General features: G+C 37.7%; 1 protein-coding gene across 2 annotated transcripts in view; it reads left to right on the top strand.

Annotated features, from left to right (window-relative positions):
* The window catches only part of CDKAL1 (CDK5 regulatory subunit associated protein 1 like 1), a 378,644-nt gene that overhangs the window by 101,617 nt on the left and 257,465 nt on the right, over positions 1–19,562 (top strand). For both annotated transcript variants that reach the window (XM_057377905.1, XM_057377904.1), the window contains exon 5: positions 18,668–18,764. In XM_057377905.1, coding sequence (XP_057233888.1) covers positions 18,668–18,764 — 97 coding nt within the window. The remainder of the gene's footprint in view (positions 1–18,667; positions 18,765–19,562) is intronic.

Genomic DNA, 19,562 nt, shown 5'->3' with positions numbered 1-19,562 from the left:
TCTCAATGCTGCAGTSTTAAGAAAATGTGAAGTCTTTTGTACTCGTTGAACTGTGAAATGTCGAGCACTTGTTACTCTTGAGTCTCACGTGAGCATTCTGAGAACTCTGTCCACTTTGGGGACTTAGTTAAGTGCAGTTATTATGCAGCAGTCTAAAGGAATGCATGAGATGCAGCCTGGTTTTGCGTGGAGGATGGCTGCCCTGCTCTGGAAATAATGTTACACTATTTGTTGCATTTTTCACTTATTTCACACATTGCTAAATGTCACAGTGATAGTAAATCAGTAATAATCTATTGCTTACCTGTAGTGTTTTAATATGTATGTCTGTAGGCGATTTTATGTACTACTGTTGAAATTTGTTGTTTCCTCAACTATTTTACTTTAGGTGAAGACTTGTGATCTTTCTGCCTTTTCTTTAAAAAAACAGTGTAACTGCTTGTTCTTGAGTTTGACATTAGGCTAAAAGCTTATCATRGTACTCTGTAAAGGTGGAAAGCATCTTCAAGCTCTTTTTAGAAAGCACTGTAATTCTGAAAGGCTTGAGTCATTCCAGATTGTCAGCTGGGAAGRAATGATTCCAGTAGCACTTGTGAAACGTGCAGGTAGGATGACAGCTCTCATTAGGCATTGGTAAATCACTAAACATTTTCGGTAATATATTTACCCCATCATATCTTGCCTCCTTGGCCAATCCTTCTTTGCATCCCTTTGGCCCTACCCATCCCACCTGCTTCTTCCTCTGTGTACTGGCTCATCCTGGTGCCCTCTGTTTTTCTTTTTTTTTGGCCAGGCACATCTGAGTGCTGGTCATGGCTGGCAGGCCAAATAACTTTGAGTATGAATGGKATGCTTGAGATGGTCTTTCACCCAATTGCCAGCACGTTTTTGTGTGTTGAAATGATGTATTTTGCTTTCTATCAGTAATCCATAGATTAATTTAGGGCAGGAACTTACTTGGATGGAAGTTTGAGGTTTCTTCCCCCTACTCCTCCTTCAGTGTTAAARTGGATGAAGTGTTTCAAGAGATGGAGTGAAGATCAGATGTGTTAACAGAGAATGCTGTTGWCTTAGGTCGGTTATAGGATTCACTGTAAAGATTTAGGGTATAGTAATTCTTTTTTTGCTACCCCTTCATCCCACTTCAATCTTTGCATAGATATGTGCTGCCATAAGAAGAGGATAATAGCTAACCAAAGATGTTTGAGGAGATTTAGTATTTAAAAAAAMCACTTGAAGATTTAAGTGAAAGATATTGTTTATTACCTAGACACACTGGATTGCCACTGGAAAAGGAATGTTGTTATAGTCCTGGTGTTTGCCCGTTTTTTTAGGATGTTGAGGTAATGAAATACACTGTTGCAGAAGGTGCTGGGTAGCTGTGCTGCCAATATCCATGTAGATAGTTTTTGTAACAGAGTTACAAAGCTCTTCATTTGTACTGCTWGTTTGCTGAAGGTTTTTGTTTGTCAATTCCAAGACCCTATTTTTTAACGAGAAGGAGATCACGTGAGAAGCAACATAAGTCAAATAAAGTAGGTGCCCCCAGTTAGTGCAAGAGGAGTTCAAGGTCTCTTAAATTTGTCTAATAAACTAAAGATAATAAATCTTAAGTATGTTTAACAACATATGAAACATACAAATACAAGCTGACATGACCTCTTATTTTTTTTTACCAGTTGATGTTGATCTCGGAATTTTTTCCCTGAGGCTAGCTCTTGTATCCAGTATTTTTTGTTGAGAGGGTGTCTGAGGGATAGTGGTTTCCTTGTCGTGTAAGATTATACAAATTGGTCTTCTACTCCACATGGTAGCTTTATTCGTGGTTTATCTATAGTCTGATAAGAGTTCCTAACTCACAGTGAGTTTCAAATGTAAACACTGTCAGGTCTGAGCTGGAAAGCAACATTCCAGAAGCTGTCCACCCCTGCAACCAGGGTATGGGGTTGCCCCACTCTGTGTTACTTCTGTAAATTGCCAGATCTTTTGACATGGACACATCCGCTTTGCTGTGAGACAAGGAATTCTGACCTGACTTAGGTGAACTATTCAGCCAAGACCCGATCATTCCCAACCCACAGACAGCTTCACCTTTTGAGAGAGAACTCAGTTCTAAAGCAAAAGGAAAATTTCTTTTACTTGTTGTGTTTTGTACAAGGAAGATGAGGAGAGACTGTCCATAAGGGCATGTAGTGACAAGACAAGGGGGAATGGCTTTGAACTGAGAGTAGGCTTAGMTTAGATATTGGGAAGAAATTCTTTACTGTGAGGGTKGTGAGGCACTGGAACAAGTTATTCAGAGAAGTTGTAGATGCCCTATTCCCTGGAAACATTTAAGGCCAGGTTGGATGGGACCCTGAGCAACCTGATCTTGTGGAAGRAGTCTCTGCATATGACAGAGGGTTGAAAATAGCTAATCTTTAAGGTCCCTTCCARCCCAAACCATTCTATAACTAAAACTTTATATATGCCGTGAGTTGTTCTTCAGTGTGGTAATATCTTCATGTTTTGCTAGAATTCTCAGATCTCAGTTTAATTCTTATTTAGTGAGTAATACTTGTTAGTGAATGTCAATTGTTTTGGTACTTGGGAGCTTTTGTTTTGCTAATGACGTCTTCTAATGGCATAGTTCAAGATCAGATGTTGACCCTTCATAACCATAGTTTAGAATCATCTGGTATCTGTCACAAGCCTTCAGCCTATTCAGCACATTCATTTTATTGTAAATACTGCTTTGGTAGAAATAAGGCCAAATTTTCCAGAGGCTCACATGTGCAAGAGTTGATTTCTGTATTCTGTGTCAATTGGCTTTGTAGCTTTTACTTCTCCTCGTCAAAAAAAGTTCACTCTCTTCAAAATCCTTGTGAAAGTAATGGTATCTGACATCTGCATCAATAACCACAGGCTTCTGAGAGGAATAGCATGAACTTAAAATGTTCAGACAGTTGATGGTTGGTAATTGCCCTCTGTTAGAAGAAGCTGTTGATTATTTAGAATATGGAGAAGTAAATGTTGTGTCAACCATTCAAGTATGTTAAATTATTAATCAAAACTGTGRTTTGGGATAACAGATGTACCAAAAAGATGAACTTCTTCTCTTAGGGCTTACCTTACCCATGATAATTTCAAGTGTTGTGTGATTTTTGTTCCAGCAGGTAATTAGAAGCTTTGCTGCTCTGCTGCTTCCCTTTGCTGCAGGTGATGCTTAAAAACTCTTGGTACCATACAGTGGTGTTTGTGTTTCTTCTTGAATCGTTTACTGTCTTTGGAATATTTTCTAATCAGYACGTCTTAAATGTTTATTGGAATAAGTTGGGAAGATTTACCCAGTCAGCTTCYCAGGCACATAATTTTTAGGGCAAAAATCAGATTTTTCTTGAAAGCAAATGACTTGTTATATAATGGGAAAACAGCTACTTAACTATCAGTCTGTAATTTCATTAGTTCTCTTATTTACCAAGAGAACTTTTTTTTTAACCTCAGACAAACAGTAGTTTCCTCAGCTTCCTAAAGAGAGAGGTTTTCTTCTGTCCCCTAGTAAAATCATGACCTGTGATGAAGTTATGAGAATTACTGAAATTCATACCATACAACATACAATTTTACTTTGAACTTGTTGTTTTACTGAATTGCCTAAGACCTTCACTTTTCTTATCTTGTTGTCATAGCTATTAGGGGTGATTTTCAGTAAAAGTGGGAGGCTTTCCTCTCCCGCTATCACTTGAGAGGAGACCTTGTCAATAGTAACTTCTACATCACTCCTCCAGGAAGCCTGTTTGTAAGCAAAGATGTGTCTTGCTCCCCCACACTGATTAGCTTTTACTGGGAATGCAAACAAACTGGTTTTGCTATTTTTACACGCAACAGAKGGGCAACTTCTGCTGCAGTGAGATGTGCTTGACAAATAGAAGTTCAGTGGTACAAGGTGCCTTCCTACACAGCTATTTGTCCYTCAGACCTGTTTGGACTGTTCATTTGGTTCCTAAACTGAAGAGTGTTTTTCAGAAAACTTAAAACATCACATTTAATGATGTCTAATTTTTTACCATAAACATTTTTCTTCCTAGAAGAAGTTGCTAGCTATTTTTGAAGTGACTGTGTCAGGTGAAGATGAAATCATAAATGGATTTCAAACTGATAGATTGAGAAGGATTAGGGACTTTATGAAGCTGATTATGTTCAGTGGGGATTATCTCAGTGAATAAAGTGTTTACCATTTGGAAAGAAACAAAGAAGCCAGTAAAATTGTCAAGAGAAGAAAAATTTAGACTACATTGAGATTTATGTTAGAACAGTTTCTTAGCTAGTCCGCAGTTCTGTAGTCAAGATGAGTGACCAATATGTAATGAAGGTCTAATTGGGTGATGTTAAGGCAGCTTTTTTAGCTATCCAAAGGAAAGTGAGAAAATGTTACAAGATGAAGGTTAAATAATCTAGAATTTTCACAAAGAGACACTAACTTTATTAAGGGAATAGATATGGTGGAGAGCTCTAAGAATAAGAGAAAGGCTATGTCCATTAGAACTAACAAGAGGGAGGCTCCCACTTTTGAAGTGGCATTAAGGTTGTATATTTATTATATATCTTTAGTATTTCCTATACAAAGCATGTAAATGCTCCCATTTCAAATGCCATTGGCTATGGTGATAATTATTGGATGTTAAATTGAACAAATGTCACAATGCTGAGAAAGTTCCATTAGACCAGGGCAATGTTAATGTTGGGTTAATAATAAAAGAAACAGGAAAGCAAGATGTTCCAGCCTGTTAATTGACTCACAAGCTCTCTTTGTCTGAGAGAGGACTGTAAGCTAAGCAAAAGATACAAGAGCATAATTTATAGTCCATAGAGAAAACTTATTGTTGATAATCATGGAAAAAACATCCAGCGGTGCTTGGGCTTGTACAGAACTGCCAGTCTGGTATTTGTGCTCTTTCTGGAATATTGGCTGGTGGTCACGTGGCAGGTGGAATGCTGTATTCATGGAAAGAAGGGTATGTAAAGCTGGGAGTCTGAGAAGAACAGGATAGAAAATACAGGTTTTCAAACAGTTTCCAAGAACTTTCTGTGGTACAAATAGGRATTGAAGTATGTGTTTTATGGATTGGATAAATTCTGGAAGATGGTAGCTGGATAGACACTAACTGTAGATCATARCCTCAGCAGTGATTTCTCTAAATTAACATTATGAGACTTCTTTTTGTAGTATCAGTCAGCAAATATTGTTTTCAGGAAAACATTGGCATCTTGAGCAGTTCCTTTTAATTTATGCATCCCTTTTAGTGTATCCAGTTTTGCAGGAAGAAAAGTCATAATAAAAATTAAAGTATTTTATATTGTATTGGGCAGTATTAAATGAAGTGAATGTGTTGCAGATTCTCTACTTTCAGGATGTAGAATACCAAGAGTGGGAATAGTTGATAACRTATTAATTAAACTGTATCTAAGTTGTAAATGGGGAGAGTATCATCGCCCATTCTTATGTCAAGGTCGAGTGCAAATATTTTAGGATACAGAAAATGAAATTAAGGAGTTGGCTTGTTAAAATTTATAGCTTTTGAGAGTTATGTGCAAACTCTCAAATTATTCATGTTCTTTCAGAGCTTGAGCAGTCCTGCWGAATGTTAGAATTCATTGTGAACACCACACATGCTCTGGTTTTGTGCTTTAAAATTGATAAAGACAATGTATAAATAATACAGTATTTACGTGCATTTTCTCCTGGGTTACTTTTTAAAGCAGAAGTTGTTAGAGCCATGGTTTGGGAGAAATTTGCTGCTGCAAATAATTCTTGGTGTCTGTATTTTCTGATTTGGTCTCTCTATTATTGACATTGTGATTTTCTGGTACTGAAGACATTTCAAACCGGATGAAAACACATTTTATCCATCTCAGTGTTACTTYAGATACAACTATTTCCACAGAGCAGGATGAATCTAGAAATAGTGTCTCTAAGCTARGTTTTCATTACCCATAGGGTCTTSTCTGGGCCTGCATAATTCCKCTCAGAGGGAAGACACCCTTGCATRCAACATCTGAGAGCTTTTTCAGAAWGTGGCAAATAGTGGYAGAAATGAAGTGATATCTATTGTGAATGGAGGCAGAAAGTAAGAGCAATTTTTGGCACACTCATGGGAGTAGGGAGGGAGAACATTGCTATAGCAACATTTTAAGGAGARTGCATGGGGAGTGAAGGCTCTCAAGTCTTCTGGAGGTCATCAGAGTCAATCTGGCCTTCACTTGACCCATGATCAGGGCATAGAACCAGGGTAAAAGCTTTAAATTGAAGAAAAGAACAAAAGTAAAAAAAAAAAAAAAAAAAAAAAAAAAAAAAAAAGGCAAGTGAGCAGTTCAGCACTGTTTAACTCTATGTAAAAGGTATTATTAAAACCAGGTGTTTGCTCCTTGCTGCTTTATACTGTTAAATCTAAGACACCTTAAAAAACCAGCTTGAGCTGCTGGTATAACAGCAATGCAGAACTGACCTTTTCACTTCTGTAATTTTTTAGTGTCTTTTGAAATACAAGTATGCATATAAGCTCATATGCCCTGTCTCTTACTGAAGAATTAACCTGCCTTCTGCTGATACAGGTAGGCCTATATCTTACAGATAGGGAGTTTTGTATCATCTTAAATAAGATTAACGCCCACTTTGCTTCCCTGAATTCTAGGAAGCCTGGAGTGTATTGTCTGATACAAGAGATGTGAAGAGCTGATGAATAGGGCACAGATTTTGAAGGGTGTTTAAGGGAGCGCTGTTCTCAATTTCCTAATTTGAGTTTTATTCAAAAGAAAAGTTTTGGCTTCCTCTGGCACCTGTTTTAAAGACAAAATTCTGCTTGCTGACAGGTGGCGGTCTTCCTGTGTGCAGACTATTCAGAAAAAAGGGCTCAATTGCCTATTTAATACTTTGAATCTTTGTATACAGACTATGGTAGGAAAAAAGTCATGATATTTATTAATGAAGTAGTATTTCAAAGAAAACRCATTGTATGCTTAGTGCAATCAGGGTTTTAAAAATGTACTCAAGTTGCTATAAAAATTCGGAAGAAAGACATGAGATATCTTTTAGAGCAGATTTCAAAGGCGTAAATTGTGCAGTTAGCACTTCTCCCATCCTCTCAAATTGTTCGGTGYTTGGGAGCCATAGAACAGAATTTCTTTGAAATGGCTGGTAGGAGCAGAGGGATTTATTTTCTGAAGTTTCATAACARGATGACAATTTTCAGTGAGATTCAGTAGAATTTTGAGCTGAGTTAAGTGAACTTAATGCAGAGCACTGCATTATTTAGTACGGTTTCCTGGTGTGAGGTGTCTTGAAGTCTGCAGAGATACATGTTGTATTAAAAATAGAGATGAATTAAAAATATGAAGTGGTTGCATACGAAATGCTGTTTAAGCATTTCATATTTCTTAAAGGTATTTAAAGGTTGAYGTAATAATTGTCATGAATTGTTTAAATGTTACAGAGAAATATGAATGTTACAACTTAGGTATGAATTTCCTATGTGTMTGAAGTCCAGGGAGGGAGGTTTAATGTGGAGGGCCTTTTTTGTTGGAGCTTTAATATGAACGTGAATCCATTGTACAAGGAASGTCTGGAAGCCTCATAGGCATGCAGCTGGAGTCTGCCTCCATTTCCTGTTCACCTGTGGGTGATCATACATCAAAAATGAGACTGATAAAAAGGTTAGAGATGGTGACAAAAACTTATCTGTACAGCACCCRGCTCATTTTACCTAGGACTTGCAAAACAACTTCTGAAAATGACTCCTTACTCTTCTGATCGGTTATTATCTCTAAAGACATCAATAACATACTGCACTGAAGCCTTTGTTTTGACCTTCCTGATCACTGGGATGGGTGATAAAACTGTGAAATAATGGTGGAGGGTTATATGTAGTTTGCTGTGCTCAGATTGATACTACTGGTTAAATTCTGCTTAGTTAGTGCTGTGCAGTGTTAGAGCCTTCTTCAAAAATAGAATGTTCCATCTGTGTGCATGTAAAGGGGCACTGTAAAGATGGTGGTATGAATCTGATAGAATTAAATGGCATGGAAAATTTAGAGGGGGAAAAAGAGGAAATAGAGCTTTGGGAGTGAAATAGCTGTCATCCCATGCATATATTTATGTGCACTCMCACACACAGAATGACACAGGTTATGCTGAACTGGAAGGGACCCACAAGGATCATTGATTCCAACTCKCAGCCCAGTGTAGGACAGCACCATCCCCAAGAATCACAGCATGTGAACCTGAGAGCATGGTCCAAATGCTCCTTGAACTCTGTCAGGCTTGGTGCTGTATTCAATCCACATTGGATTGCTATCTGTTAGGAATAAAGACTTCTGTTGCTAGAATCCTTTAAATTGTTCTGACTTTTCAGATATGCACGTGACCTAAAACTTTCATGAACCCATGCATTTATTATTAGCCCTGTAAAATGCCTGGCAGTGTATTAAACTGCTAGAAGTTCATCTATTGTGAAAACTACTAGAACGATATCTTGGTTATTTTAGGAAACATTCTTAGGGAAGCTAATGTACTTAGAGAAATTACCCCTTCAACTCTGACAGAAGTTACAATTTTTAGCTCTCTAAATAATGCATTTTGAACTAGATTTAGATGTCTAARCTGGTAATTTCTCAGAGCTACTTCTAGGACTTGTCTTTTTCTCTTCCTCCTCTCAGCAGCCACCCAGACATATTTTCCCAACCATGTACATCAAAAAAGCTAAACCAGAATGGAAGGAAGTGTGCTGCATAAATTGTAAGCAAGGAGCAGATGTAGCYACTCTGATCGGTCCCACCTCACAGTGGGAGTTCTCTAAAGCCATCTTACATTGCTTGATGCACTTTTAAACTTCCTCCTTTCTAAAAGCATCTTCTCGCTTCCCCTGCTTAARCATCAGTGATAACAACTGAATGGAATTTTTCCAGCAGTACAAGTGAAAGTGAAGTGCAGTCATTCAAATCACATAGGAATTTTTGTTTTGCTTTTGATATTGTAGTTTAAAATGCCTGAATGGAAAGAGATAAAGTYTTTTGTTTTCAGAAGCAGGATTACACTTTTGATTCTATATATGTAGCCACAGACTCAAAGCTTCAGTCTCTGAAGGAAATAAAATAGTAATATCKCTTCAATTTGTATTTTAGTGTGTGGTGCAAGGCCCTTCTAAAGCATAAAGCAGTGTAGGAGTCTGTTGCTTTCAGTGAGTTTATGTGAGTGTAGAAACCACTGTGATATTCTAGCAATACAGAAACCATACAAACACATTGTATGTCAAAATGTAGTCCATGGAGAATTGTTTGGATCTATACCATTCTTTCTAGTGTGGTAGGAAACAGAGAGAAATAAAGATATCAATGTAGAGTTAGTTGATACAGCTTGATAATTTACTGAGCTGATGGTTAAGTGCCCTGTTGCAAAGAATGTGGGATGATGAAGGCCAAAAAATGTGAACAAACTCTCAGGAATCACTCTCAGTTGCGAATAAGTAAAAGGTGAACGAGATATTGAGGGGAGGCATTTATTACTCTTCACTTGGTGGGGCTTCACCTGGATTACTGTGTTTTGAATGTAGCAGAGGCAGTTGAGGGATATAAGAAGACTGGAGCAGATCCATTGGAGAGCTGCTAAAATGGTCAGGCTGTTATGAGTCTGGCATGTAGGAGCATAGTGGGTAATTTCTGTTGCTGTTCGGATCCCATGATCAGTTTTTATCTGTTTAGATTAGGAAGAGCTTGCTGGGCTTTATTGGAAACATTTTAAGCAAACAAAGCCCCAGAGGTTAATAAAAATGTGATACAGTGCAATTTGGACAGAATGAAGGTTCCAGTCTTGAGGAGCCAAACCTCTTTTTAATTTTTTTTTCTTGCTGCTCCGTTCTTTGTTGCTTTTTTCTGCTTTATAACACTGTGCTATAGTCCTTATCTGTTTCATAATTCCTGACAAAAACTAGGCACAGTGTGGCTGCTTGTATAGCATTTCCATAAGGAAAAAGGAACATGCAGGTTACTGTTTTGAAAAATTACTTCATTGAATTTTGTTTTCTTTGTTGGATAACTTCTGACAGTCTTCTGTGCACATAAGATAGAAACTATATTTAGTGGCTCTCAAGAAGTTATTTTTGTTTCTTTCATATAGTAGTTCTAGCCACCTGATTTTGAGTAAAAAAAAAAAAAGCCTGGATGTTCAGAATTTTGGCTGCCTTTCAGGTCTGTGGTTTTCTTCCTCAGCTGCCCTGGAGGAGTCCAAGAAAAAATGAGTCGGTTGTTAGTTCCTTTGTTATCCTCAACTTTTATGAGAATGTTCCATGTCAGACACACCATAGAATCATGCACGGGTTTTGTTCTGATGACTTGGTTAAAACAACACAGTTGGTATAATGTACTGCTCTGTGTGTTTAGTCCATGTAAATTCTTTTTTCTTTCCTTTTCCTGGATTTTYACCATCCTTACTCTACTTAGCAAAAAAACTGGAGAAGTACTCATAGCAGCTTCTAGAACAAATACTTAAAAATTTTGTAGGTAGCCTGTTAGTGAGAAGCATGCTATACCTCCAGGGTGAGGGCGGAATGGATTATTTAATTTTCATTCAACACTAATTTCATTTTTTAGTCATTGTATCAACAAGGTTTTCTATTACCATTGGCCATGCAAGCATGAAACTTGAAGCCTGCCTGGACTTTGAACCTGAGGAGCAGTGTAGTATTTCACACATTAATTACAATCTTTATTATGTGCCCCAAACAGCATTTTTTTTTTTTTTTTTTTTTTTTTTTGAGAGTTGAGTAGAACTAAGAGGGGGAACGATTGGAAGGTGAAGTAGAATAAACTGTCAATTAACTACAAAGGAGAGATATGCCACAAATATCACGATAGAATATTGTCAATCCTACAGGAATATGTGTAGAAAGRACAGAGGAATAGGGTAAGAGCTGTGTGGCTTATATAAAAGTTCACTGTAATGAGTTTGACTTCCATTTCTTTAATTTGTCAGAAGTGTACTGTCCCTTTCCAAGTGAATTTATATGAGATTTCCTTTCACTGTTTTTGAGACAYGTGTATCTTTAAACAGTTCATCTAGATATGAACTATAGAAAAATAAATTCAGAACAGGACTAAGTTTTCACATATGAAGGGGGAGCATGAAGTCTTACTTCTTTGAAGTAGCGAAAAAAAAAAAAAAGAAGGAGGAAAGTAGTGTTAGAAGGCAAAGAGAAAGGACAAAATTGCTGCTAGAGCTTTGGAGCTATTTCTGYTTCTGAAAACTCTCAGCATTGTCACTTAGATTCTTGCTGAAGGAAGGCTAGCATGAAACTGGAGATGTAGAAAGACAAATATTTTTACAACCTTACTACAACTTGTAATCTATGTGCTAAAGGACACAAAGATTCAGGAGTATTCAGAAATGTGTTTTTTTTTTTTAAAGGCAATTCCAGTTTTTGCCACCTGCAGCAGTTCCCTGGCAGTTTGGCTTCCAGCAGCCTCTGCTTTTGCAAGACTGAGTGGGCAGAACTTCAGTGGGTCTGTGTGGCTCAAAGAAGTTCAGGATACTCGTGCTGTTGGCAGAGAGATGAGATGAGAACTGAAAAGAGGGAGGAATAAAAGGAGTGGAGGAGCACAGTAGTGTATGCTACCAATAATGTGCTTGACACCAAACTCATAAACCCCAGATCTGTAGAGGAGCAAAGGCAAATACTTTTGCCTCATTTTATCTGAGGAATAGCAGAAGCCTCAACACTTGCAAAATATCGCAGAAAGAAATTTTCTCTCASTGTTTTAGCGAATACCTTCTATGGATGTCACCTGTGTGAGGCAGTGGAGGTTTGTCAGTGTCTAACAAGTCCTGGCAGACTGTGCTGTTCACTTGACAAGAGCTGGGGGAGGTTTGAACCGGTGAGTGGGTGTCTTGGCACCCCTGAGCAGATTGCCAGGCCCCAGTCTGCTTAACAGTCTTGAAAGGATAAATGCTATTTCTRGTATTTTCTGTTACATGACAAGGTCCCTCAATCTTCTCAATAAACAGAAAARGAAAAAATAACCAATGCAACAACTTTGCAAGAACAAGAAAAAAAATTAAAATTTAATATATATATATGCTTTCTAGCCAGCAAGTGAAAGTCTGTTTGCCAGCACCAGAATGAAATTTTTTTAAGGAGCAGATTGCCATTAATTACACTTTCCTTTTAAGAACAGTTGTAAGGCTGATAACTTCTAATTATGGGTTTTGYGGATTTGCTTTAAAGTTATGGTATATTGATTTTTTAAAATCTGTTTTCTTAATCATCTGGAGGGACAGGCACTTTCTTGTAACCATTTTTGACTAGACTGACCAAGAGACATTCTGGAAGTTTCTCTCTCTTGTTGATCAATTCATCCTTGCTTGTGGCTACAAAAATTACTAGCCAGGGCCAACGTGAGATTGAGGATTTATTCCTTCATCCTTTCCTGATGAATATATTCTGGTCTGATTTTTCAGTTTGATAAAGTCTTTGATCTAATAATTTGAAAGCTTTTGTGGGAAGAAAAGACCATMATTTCTGCTAACATGCTATATTTGTGTGAGTAATGACTGCGCTGGAGTAGCTGTTGCATCTTTAATTGCTGCCTATAAAGTTACATTTACAGAAAATTTGAGTAAAACTGAGGCACTGACTTGACTGGGTCTCGAGTTTCAAATCAGATTGCCTTTTGCAGACAAAGCTTCCGTCACTTCACTTGCATGCCAGGTTAGTTGGGTGAAAACAAGTTTCCATTCATTTCAGAAACTTGGGGAATAATTYGGTATGTAGCATGTGAGTCTGGGGGTTATTCTCAGAGCTGACATTTCACCTTCTATAAAAAACTCTCGGAGCAGGATATTTTTATGCTTTTATTTATTAAATTTTGCTTGGAGCATGTCTTTACAACCTCAGTTTGGAGTTTGATGGAGTTAACATTTTTATGGTTTTGAAGTATTTTCAGAGAAGACATGCTTGCTTTTGTCTTGCTTTGTAGAGGAGGACATGCAACTTGTGTTTGGAATATTTGTGTGTTACCTGATGGTTTTTGCCAGGGGAAATGCTGTTGGACAAGTTTGGTGGATGCAGCATGGCAACGAGACAGCCTTGTTTGAGAGCTTTGCTGGAGACAGGTCCTCCAAGGGCAGTTCAGTAAACTCCAGTGATCAATATAAGCATCCTCACATGAGCTTTGCATTTTCCCATGCCTCACAGATAAATTACATCAATTCTTTGGGGGCTGTGGAAGTGTACAAGGAAGCTGACATGCCTAAGCAGTGTCTCAAGTGGTTCTGCTCTGATCAATAACRTTGGCAAACTTTCCTCAGGTTTTCCACAAGCCTTTGTCTATGGGGCTGTCCCTAACTTAGAAAGCAGAACRTGTGAATTTTGTACATCCTTTTTGCTTCTTACTCACCCTCTCTGCTCAGCATATTGCAGCCTCAAAGGTTTCATGAGACTTGTTAAGCTCACCAGAGATAAAACAAGGAGTTCCCTCGTCCTTCTCTTTTTCTGTTTCTTTCCCAGCAGCTTTCACCTGCCCTCTGTTTTGGCCCTGCTGCAGCCCTGCTCCCATGAGCTAACTTAATGGAACAAAATGGTTAAAACCCCCCAGTCTTGGCTCAATAAATTTTTTCTATATCCGTGAGTTAAACGGGCCTGWGGAAGGGCCCAGTGAGCTGCAGAGCTTGGAGCAGAGGAGGAGTGATACCAGATGGCCAGAAGTGAGAAAGAGGGGGCGTTGAAGTTGGTGAAAGGTAAGAGCAACAACAGCAGACAGAGAGGATGGGAAGCGAGCCTTTGGGTACTAATGAGAAATCAGATTGGCTGAAAGCCTGTAAAGCCATGGTTCAGYTTATCATTTGTAATTTTTTTAAACAGATAATAGCTGTGTGATTTTTATGGATCTTCAGGAATGTATTCCCAATGTTACTCAGGCACTATCTTTTCATTCCRTAGATGTTGTGCTCTCTTTAGAACTTGAGGCTTTCTGCTGATTAATTTAGCAGATGAGACGGTTGGAAGATCTTTCATATATTTGCAACTTTAGCCAAATAGCATTTCTTTTTCCCTARAGACATCAGAACACCATTTCTACAGCCTGGGAAGCAGTATCTCCTGATTTTTATTTTTTTATAACCATTGGCAGCCTGATTTCATCATATACCCAGCTAATACTGTATTTAGCTAGAGCTGCTGCAGCATAATTTTTCATGTATACTAGCATTTCTTTGAGCACTTCTAGRCACAAAGCTCCCCTTTATTTATGGCTTCACACCTTTCTAAAACACCTGATAAAGTGTGTTGTGGATTTCCTGTGATAGGATGCCATGAGAATAGTGTGAATAAACTACAGTGATGCATCACACAATTCAATTTAAGTATACATGTCTTATGAGGAAGTGGCCAGGTTTGTGCAGGTGCAACAGTGAGGAGGCGAGTGCTGCATTTAGTAGGTGTAGTTCATGGATGGTCAGTTGTCATCTGCCTAGTAGGATTCAGGTTGAAGTAATTACCTTTTCATTTCAGATAAGTTACTTCCTGTTGTAGTTGTGCATTAGGAATGGTTCTTACTATTTCATGAACATTATCCAGCTGCTACTGATGAAGAAGAAGCTGAAAAAGCTCACTGTAAAGCACTTTCCCTCTTAGTTTATTGCTTTTGTTGAAAATTCCACTCCTGATTCTTCTTTTACTTATTTGACTGTTACTTACTCCTCTGCAAGTGAAATTCTGCTCATTGTTTATACAGTTCTTCATTATTTAATTCCACCAAAATGGTTTTTAAAGGAAAAAATGTGGGGTTTGTAGGCCTAATATTTGGTTTCACATATCTGGTACTAGAGCAGCACTTCACAAATTGCGTGTTTCATTCTGAGAAATCTGTAGTTTATCAGCTTTCCTCCCTGCAGACCAGACTGCATTTGATTTCAGAGGTCTGTTAAGCCTTCCTGTGCAGCTGGAATCCCTTGGTGGGGAGTAGTGGTGGCTCCCTGAAAGCTCTAAGTTACTTAAGAGTTCACAGCTTACAAAAAATCCAGTGGGCAGCTCTGCTTATGGAAAGGGAAACCAGCAGACAAGCTTGGTGGAGGTCTGGCGGCTCTTGTCTCCAGCAGAGTGAGTTAGCAATTACTTTCAGTATCACAGGTTGTCTTCTGTTGAGCTTGGCCCATCTTCTCTGCTTTCACTTTTTTATTGCCTTCCTTACATTTGAACCTCAGGGAAATGTCCCTAAGTTTTTTCTTTCAGTGGTTCCACCCGAGTAGCTGTGTGAGTCATGAAAACATGGAATGGCTTCCTGCGTGGCTGCCATGGTATCCAGCAGTATTGCTATACACACAGTGCTGATGTAGCAAATGTTTATGGAAAGCTTTTTTGGAGGCTGGGAGGTGTTTCTTTGTCGTGTTACTGACTAAATTTTCTTAGAGCTTAAAAATTAGAGGAACCATGCRGCATGTTGCATAAAATTGTGAGAAAAATAGTCCTGTTTGGGAAGTTTTCTAACATAAATAGAAGTGCACATAAACAGGGCAGAAATCCTTCAGTTACAGTCCCAAATTTGCTTTTTAAGAGGCAAATTTTTAAGAATACATTAAACATATTTCATTAAGTCTGGTAGTGCAATTATAGTTGCAARGGCTGTATCTCTGCAATGGAGTATAAATCTGTGATCTTGTTTGAGTCCTCTACTTGCCACTTGTTTTTTGTTCCCCACYCATTACTTAGGAAGTAGCTTGAATTATTCCTTTCTTAAAAAAAGGAATTGCTCTAATTAAATTTCTATTCAGATTTATATCTTGCAAGTAGTTTTTAGAAAAGAGTATTTCTAGAAGATGTTTTGTGAGTCCAATAAATTGAAAGTTCAAGGTAAGGTTCATGTAACTTAAAAATATAAAGGCTTCTGAAAGAGAAGATATATTTATTCATGCCACCTACTAGATTACATGAGGTTTTATTCCTCTTACTATTCATGTTTTTGAAGAATAAAGGCTCTTCTAATTCAGTTCTTGTGCTAACTAGATTTCTGAAGCATAATTTTTGCAGGCTTTTGTTAATATGAGTAGGGCTCATTAAACAATATTAAAAGGACGTGACAATACAGCACTGGAACGCATATTTTGAGAAGTAGTTTCTTGAAAATGAGGCAAAAAAAATCATAATTTCCTTACAATGGCTTTTYATTTATGGTGGGTTTCTTGTATTGTATGGTGTATTATGAAGGAAATGAAAATTGGCTATGATTGAAAATTTAGTTCTGGCATTTCCACTTAATTGCATTTTAAAGAAAAAAACTCTCAGTGTACAAAATTCTTTATTCTGTAGAGACCTGTACAAYCTAAAAAAAAGTTAAATTAAGGCAATGCTTATTATGAAGAATATTCATTTTAACTTTTTCCTCCCAGCTCCMGTTATAGTCCCWGAAGATAYGGCAAAATGTTAAAGCTGTGAAATAACATTAAAATGCCATTTAATGTGTCAAGGGAAACTTTGTTTATTTTTTTTTCTCAGATAAAAAGATGTGAATAAAAGCTTTTTCTTTTGTAGTGCTCACAGGTTTTCAAGTAGATGGAGAGGGCTGTTGCTCGCAGCAGATTATACCAGATGCCAAGTTGCCTAGGGATATGTGCTTTGTTTGCTGGAGACAGGGCTTATTGTCTTTCCTCCAGGCATTAGGCTGAGTCTGTTAGACTATATTGGTAGTAATTTTTATCCTCTGAGTTAGTGGAGTGTCACGTGGTGCTATGTGACATTTTTAGGTAATGCATGAAGTATGATTTTTTTTTTTTTGTATTTTTTCTTGGATATGTAGTCGGTAAGCACTGTAGTAGATAACCACTGAAGTTTTGCAGAACYCTTAAATATTTACCACTAAAGAGGAGAGGGATTTCAGGTCTTGGAGATGATGTTGTGTTCTGTGCCTAAGAAATATACTAAATTAGCATTTCATCATAGTTCTTTACCCACAGAAATATTATCAAGGAAGAGATTAAAAGAATTGCATCTATATTACACACCTTAGCATGCAAGCAGAGGACCAATGAGGTTCTGTCTGAACATTTCCTGAAAGTCCCACTAAAACGAAATGAAATATTTTATAGATATTTGTGTCATTTATATTGGATACAGGGTAACAGTCATAATCTGCTTTCCTGTTATTTCTCACTTGTGTTTGTATAGGATACGTATTTCTTTCCTTTAAAATACYTCATTTTAGTGCAGCAACCAACACAACATATTTGGCAAAATGGGCAGTGATCTTTAATATTACAATTTGTGTGTTATTGTGAGCTTTCCTTTGAGCTGTAATTTGTGAATAGATTTGTCCATATTACATGTGTGAAGTGAATGAAAATTGTGAGCAGTGGAACTGTGTGTGGCACTAGTCTGAGTTGGGGATTTTTGGYTAAAATTGCCTTTGCTGGAGATTGAAAGATACTCACATAGCCTCCCTGTACTTGCTGAACATCACTTTCTTTAGTGCATTCAGGTTCGAGACAGCTCAAGCAAGCTGAAGTGTATTAAATTCTCTAAGTACTTGTGTATTTTGGATTTTTTTTTTCCGAAAAGTTTTGTGACATCTCTTAGCCTATTCCAACCGAACAGTAAACACTTGATGAGTTTATACATTGCTGTAGAAAAGATAGTTGWGCAAGGTTCCAGTTTGACAGGAGACTGCCAGGAGGTCGTGATACAACATGCAGCTGTGAAAGATTGTTCTTGGAGCAGCCCATAATATGTTACACTTAGCAAATCTGCTAAAATTATTCAGCACTTTTCTTCTTTCATGTTTTGCACATTGTAATGCAGTAGTCACGTTGGGTTAACGTGCTAAAAAGTGATCTTCAAAGTTTAATGAACACTAGCAGATTTTGCGTGCAGCGGCTGATTCTGTGCAGGCCTTCCATTGGTTTGGAGACTGAGTGCTGGCTTGATACTCTCTGTTGAATTCAAAGAGAGTAGAAATGCTAATGAAGTGAACAGTGTTAATCATTTAACCTTAAGTGTTTTGATTTCCTGCTTGATGCTAAGGTAGTATTAAAGCTAAAGAATTACGTAATTTAATATCCAGAGAAATGTTCCTCTGCCAGAGGCAAGCACTTAAAGGTTGGAAGTRCCTAATATACTTTCATACTTAAACATTTTAAAGTAACTGCATATTTTAAAGTAAATAAACATTTTTAGTAAACGTCAGAAGACTGATGTAATGGGTCAGTTTTGACTAGTGCTGCATAAATGGGTTTGTTCTGAGCCGGAGGTTCCTGCCTGCATAGGCTGTCCCTCTGTCCCTTGCATGCTGCGTAACTTCTTGAATCAACGTTAATAACTCTGTCCCATCTTTCTTGGCCAGTTTCTCTTCTACCATTGTGGCACTTAAAAGTTAGGTGCACTTGATTAGGGCTTTCAAGGCTGAGTTTTTGTCTAAGATAGGCAGTGGTTGTGGTCTCAGTAGATACTTCTCAAACTGAACCACATGTGCTGTAGCTTCATGTGGAGTTCTTTGGGTGTCTTTGGTTTCTCAGGTTTGTATATATACAAGTTGCTTCTGATTTGGGGAGGTTTTAATTGTAGTTGCTTCTGTTGCCACATGCATAATATGACTATATTGAAGTTGAAAACGATAATTTTCAAAAAATATTAACATACTATTTGTCCTTCTTTAGGAAAGCCCAAGAAGGGAAGAAGAAAGTTGTTCTAGCAGGCTGTGTACCACAGGCCCAACCTCGCCAGGAGTACCTGAAAGGCTTGAGTATTATAGGGGTATGTATCTTTTGAAATCAAAGGTTTTTGTAAATGTTTTCAATAGGTCGATATCAAAATCTAGACTTTGTTGCCTTTCTCTTGGAAAAAGCAGCAGAAAAGGTTCCTGCCATGTCCCCCTCCTGTTCATCTTCTTGCATGATACAACAATTAAACTTTCCTTCAGCTGAGGGTGTTTTGCTTTGGTTGTAGCATGAGAGGAGAAAGAAAGGGGTGCTGTTGTTGGAAGTGACTTCCAGTGCCCTTTGTAGCCTGAGAATTTCTAGGCTTCATCCAGGATGAAGGTATYAATTACCATATTCTTAAAAATATCACAGTTTATTTGCTCTGAGACAGGCCTTAAGACCTTTGTTAAAATCAGTGKGAGTAGGGGCCTATAGCATATAAATTACACAGACACAGCTGAAGGTTTGGTGGTTGTTTTTTTAATTTCAGATTATGAATACAGTGGCAAATAACAATGATTATTTTGTTTAAATTTGAGGCAGTCTGAAGAGTTRAATCCACTGGTGACTGAGTTGTTAAACAGTTACCAAGCTTTACCTTGAAAATGAAACCACAGAGCTTTGACTTCAGTTAATGAAGAGCCTTCAGTACTCTTTGGGATGCAGTTMTGTATCATTGAATCACATTTGCAAAAGGAAAAAGTAAAATTGGTGAATGGATTTCCTCTTGGTTTAGACCCCAGTGAATATRACAATAGCTACACAAATGTAGGTGGAGGGGAAAAAGTGATCAAGTCACTGTCCTTTGACCAAGATTGTAATTTGATATTTCAGTTTTGATGAATTTAACCTA

The sequence above is a fragment of the Malurus melanocephalus genome, unplaced genomic scaffold (assembly GCF_030028575.1).
Source record: "Malurus melanocephalus ecotype Western Australia unplaced genomic scaffold, MMel_1.1 scaffold_332, whole genome shotgun sequence".
NCBI lineage: Eukaryota > Metazoa > Chordata > Aves > Passeriformes > Maluridae > Malurus > Malurus melanocephalus.
This window is presented reverse-complemented; position numbering and strand designations above follow the sequence as displayed.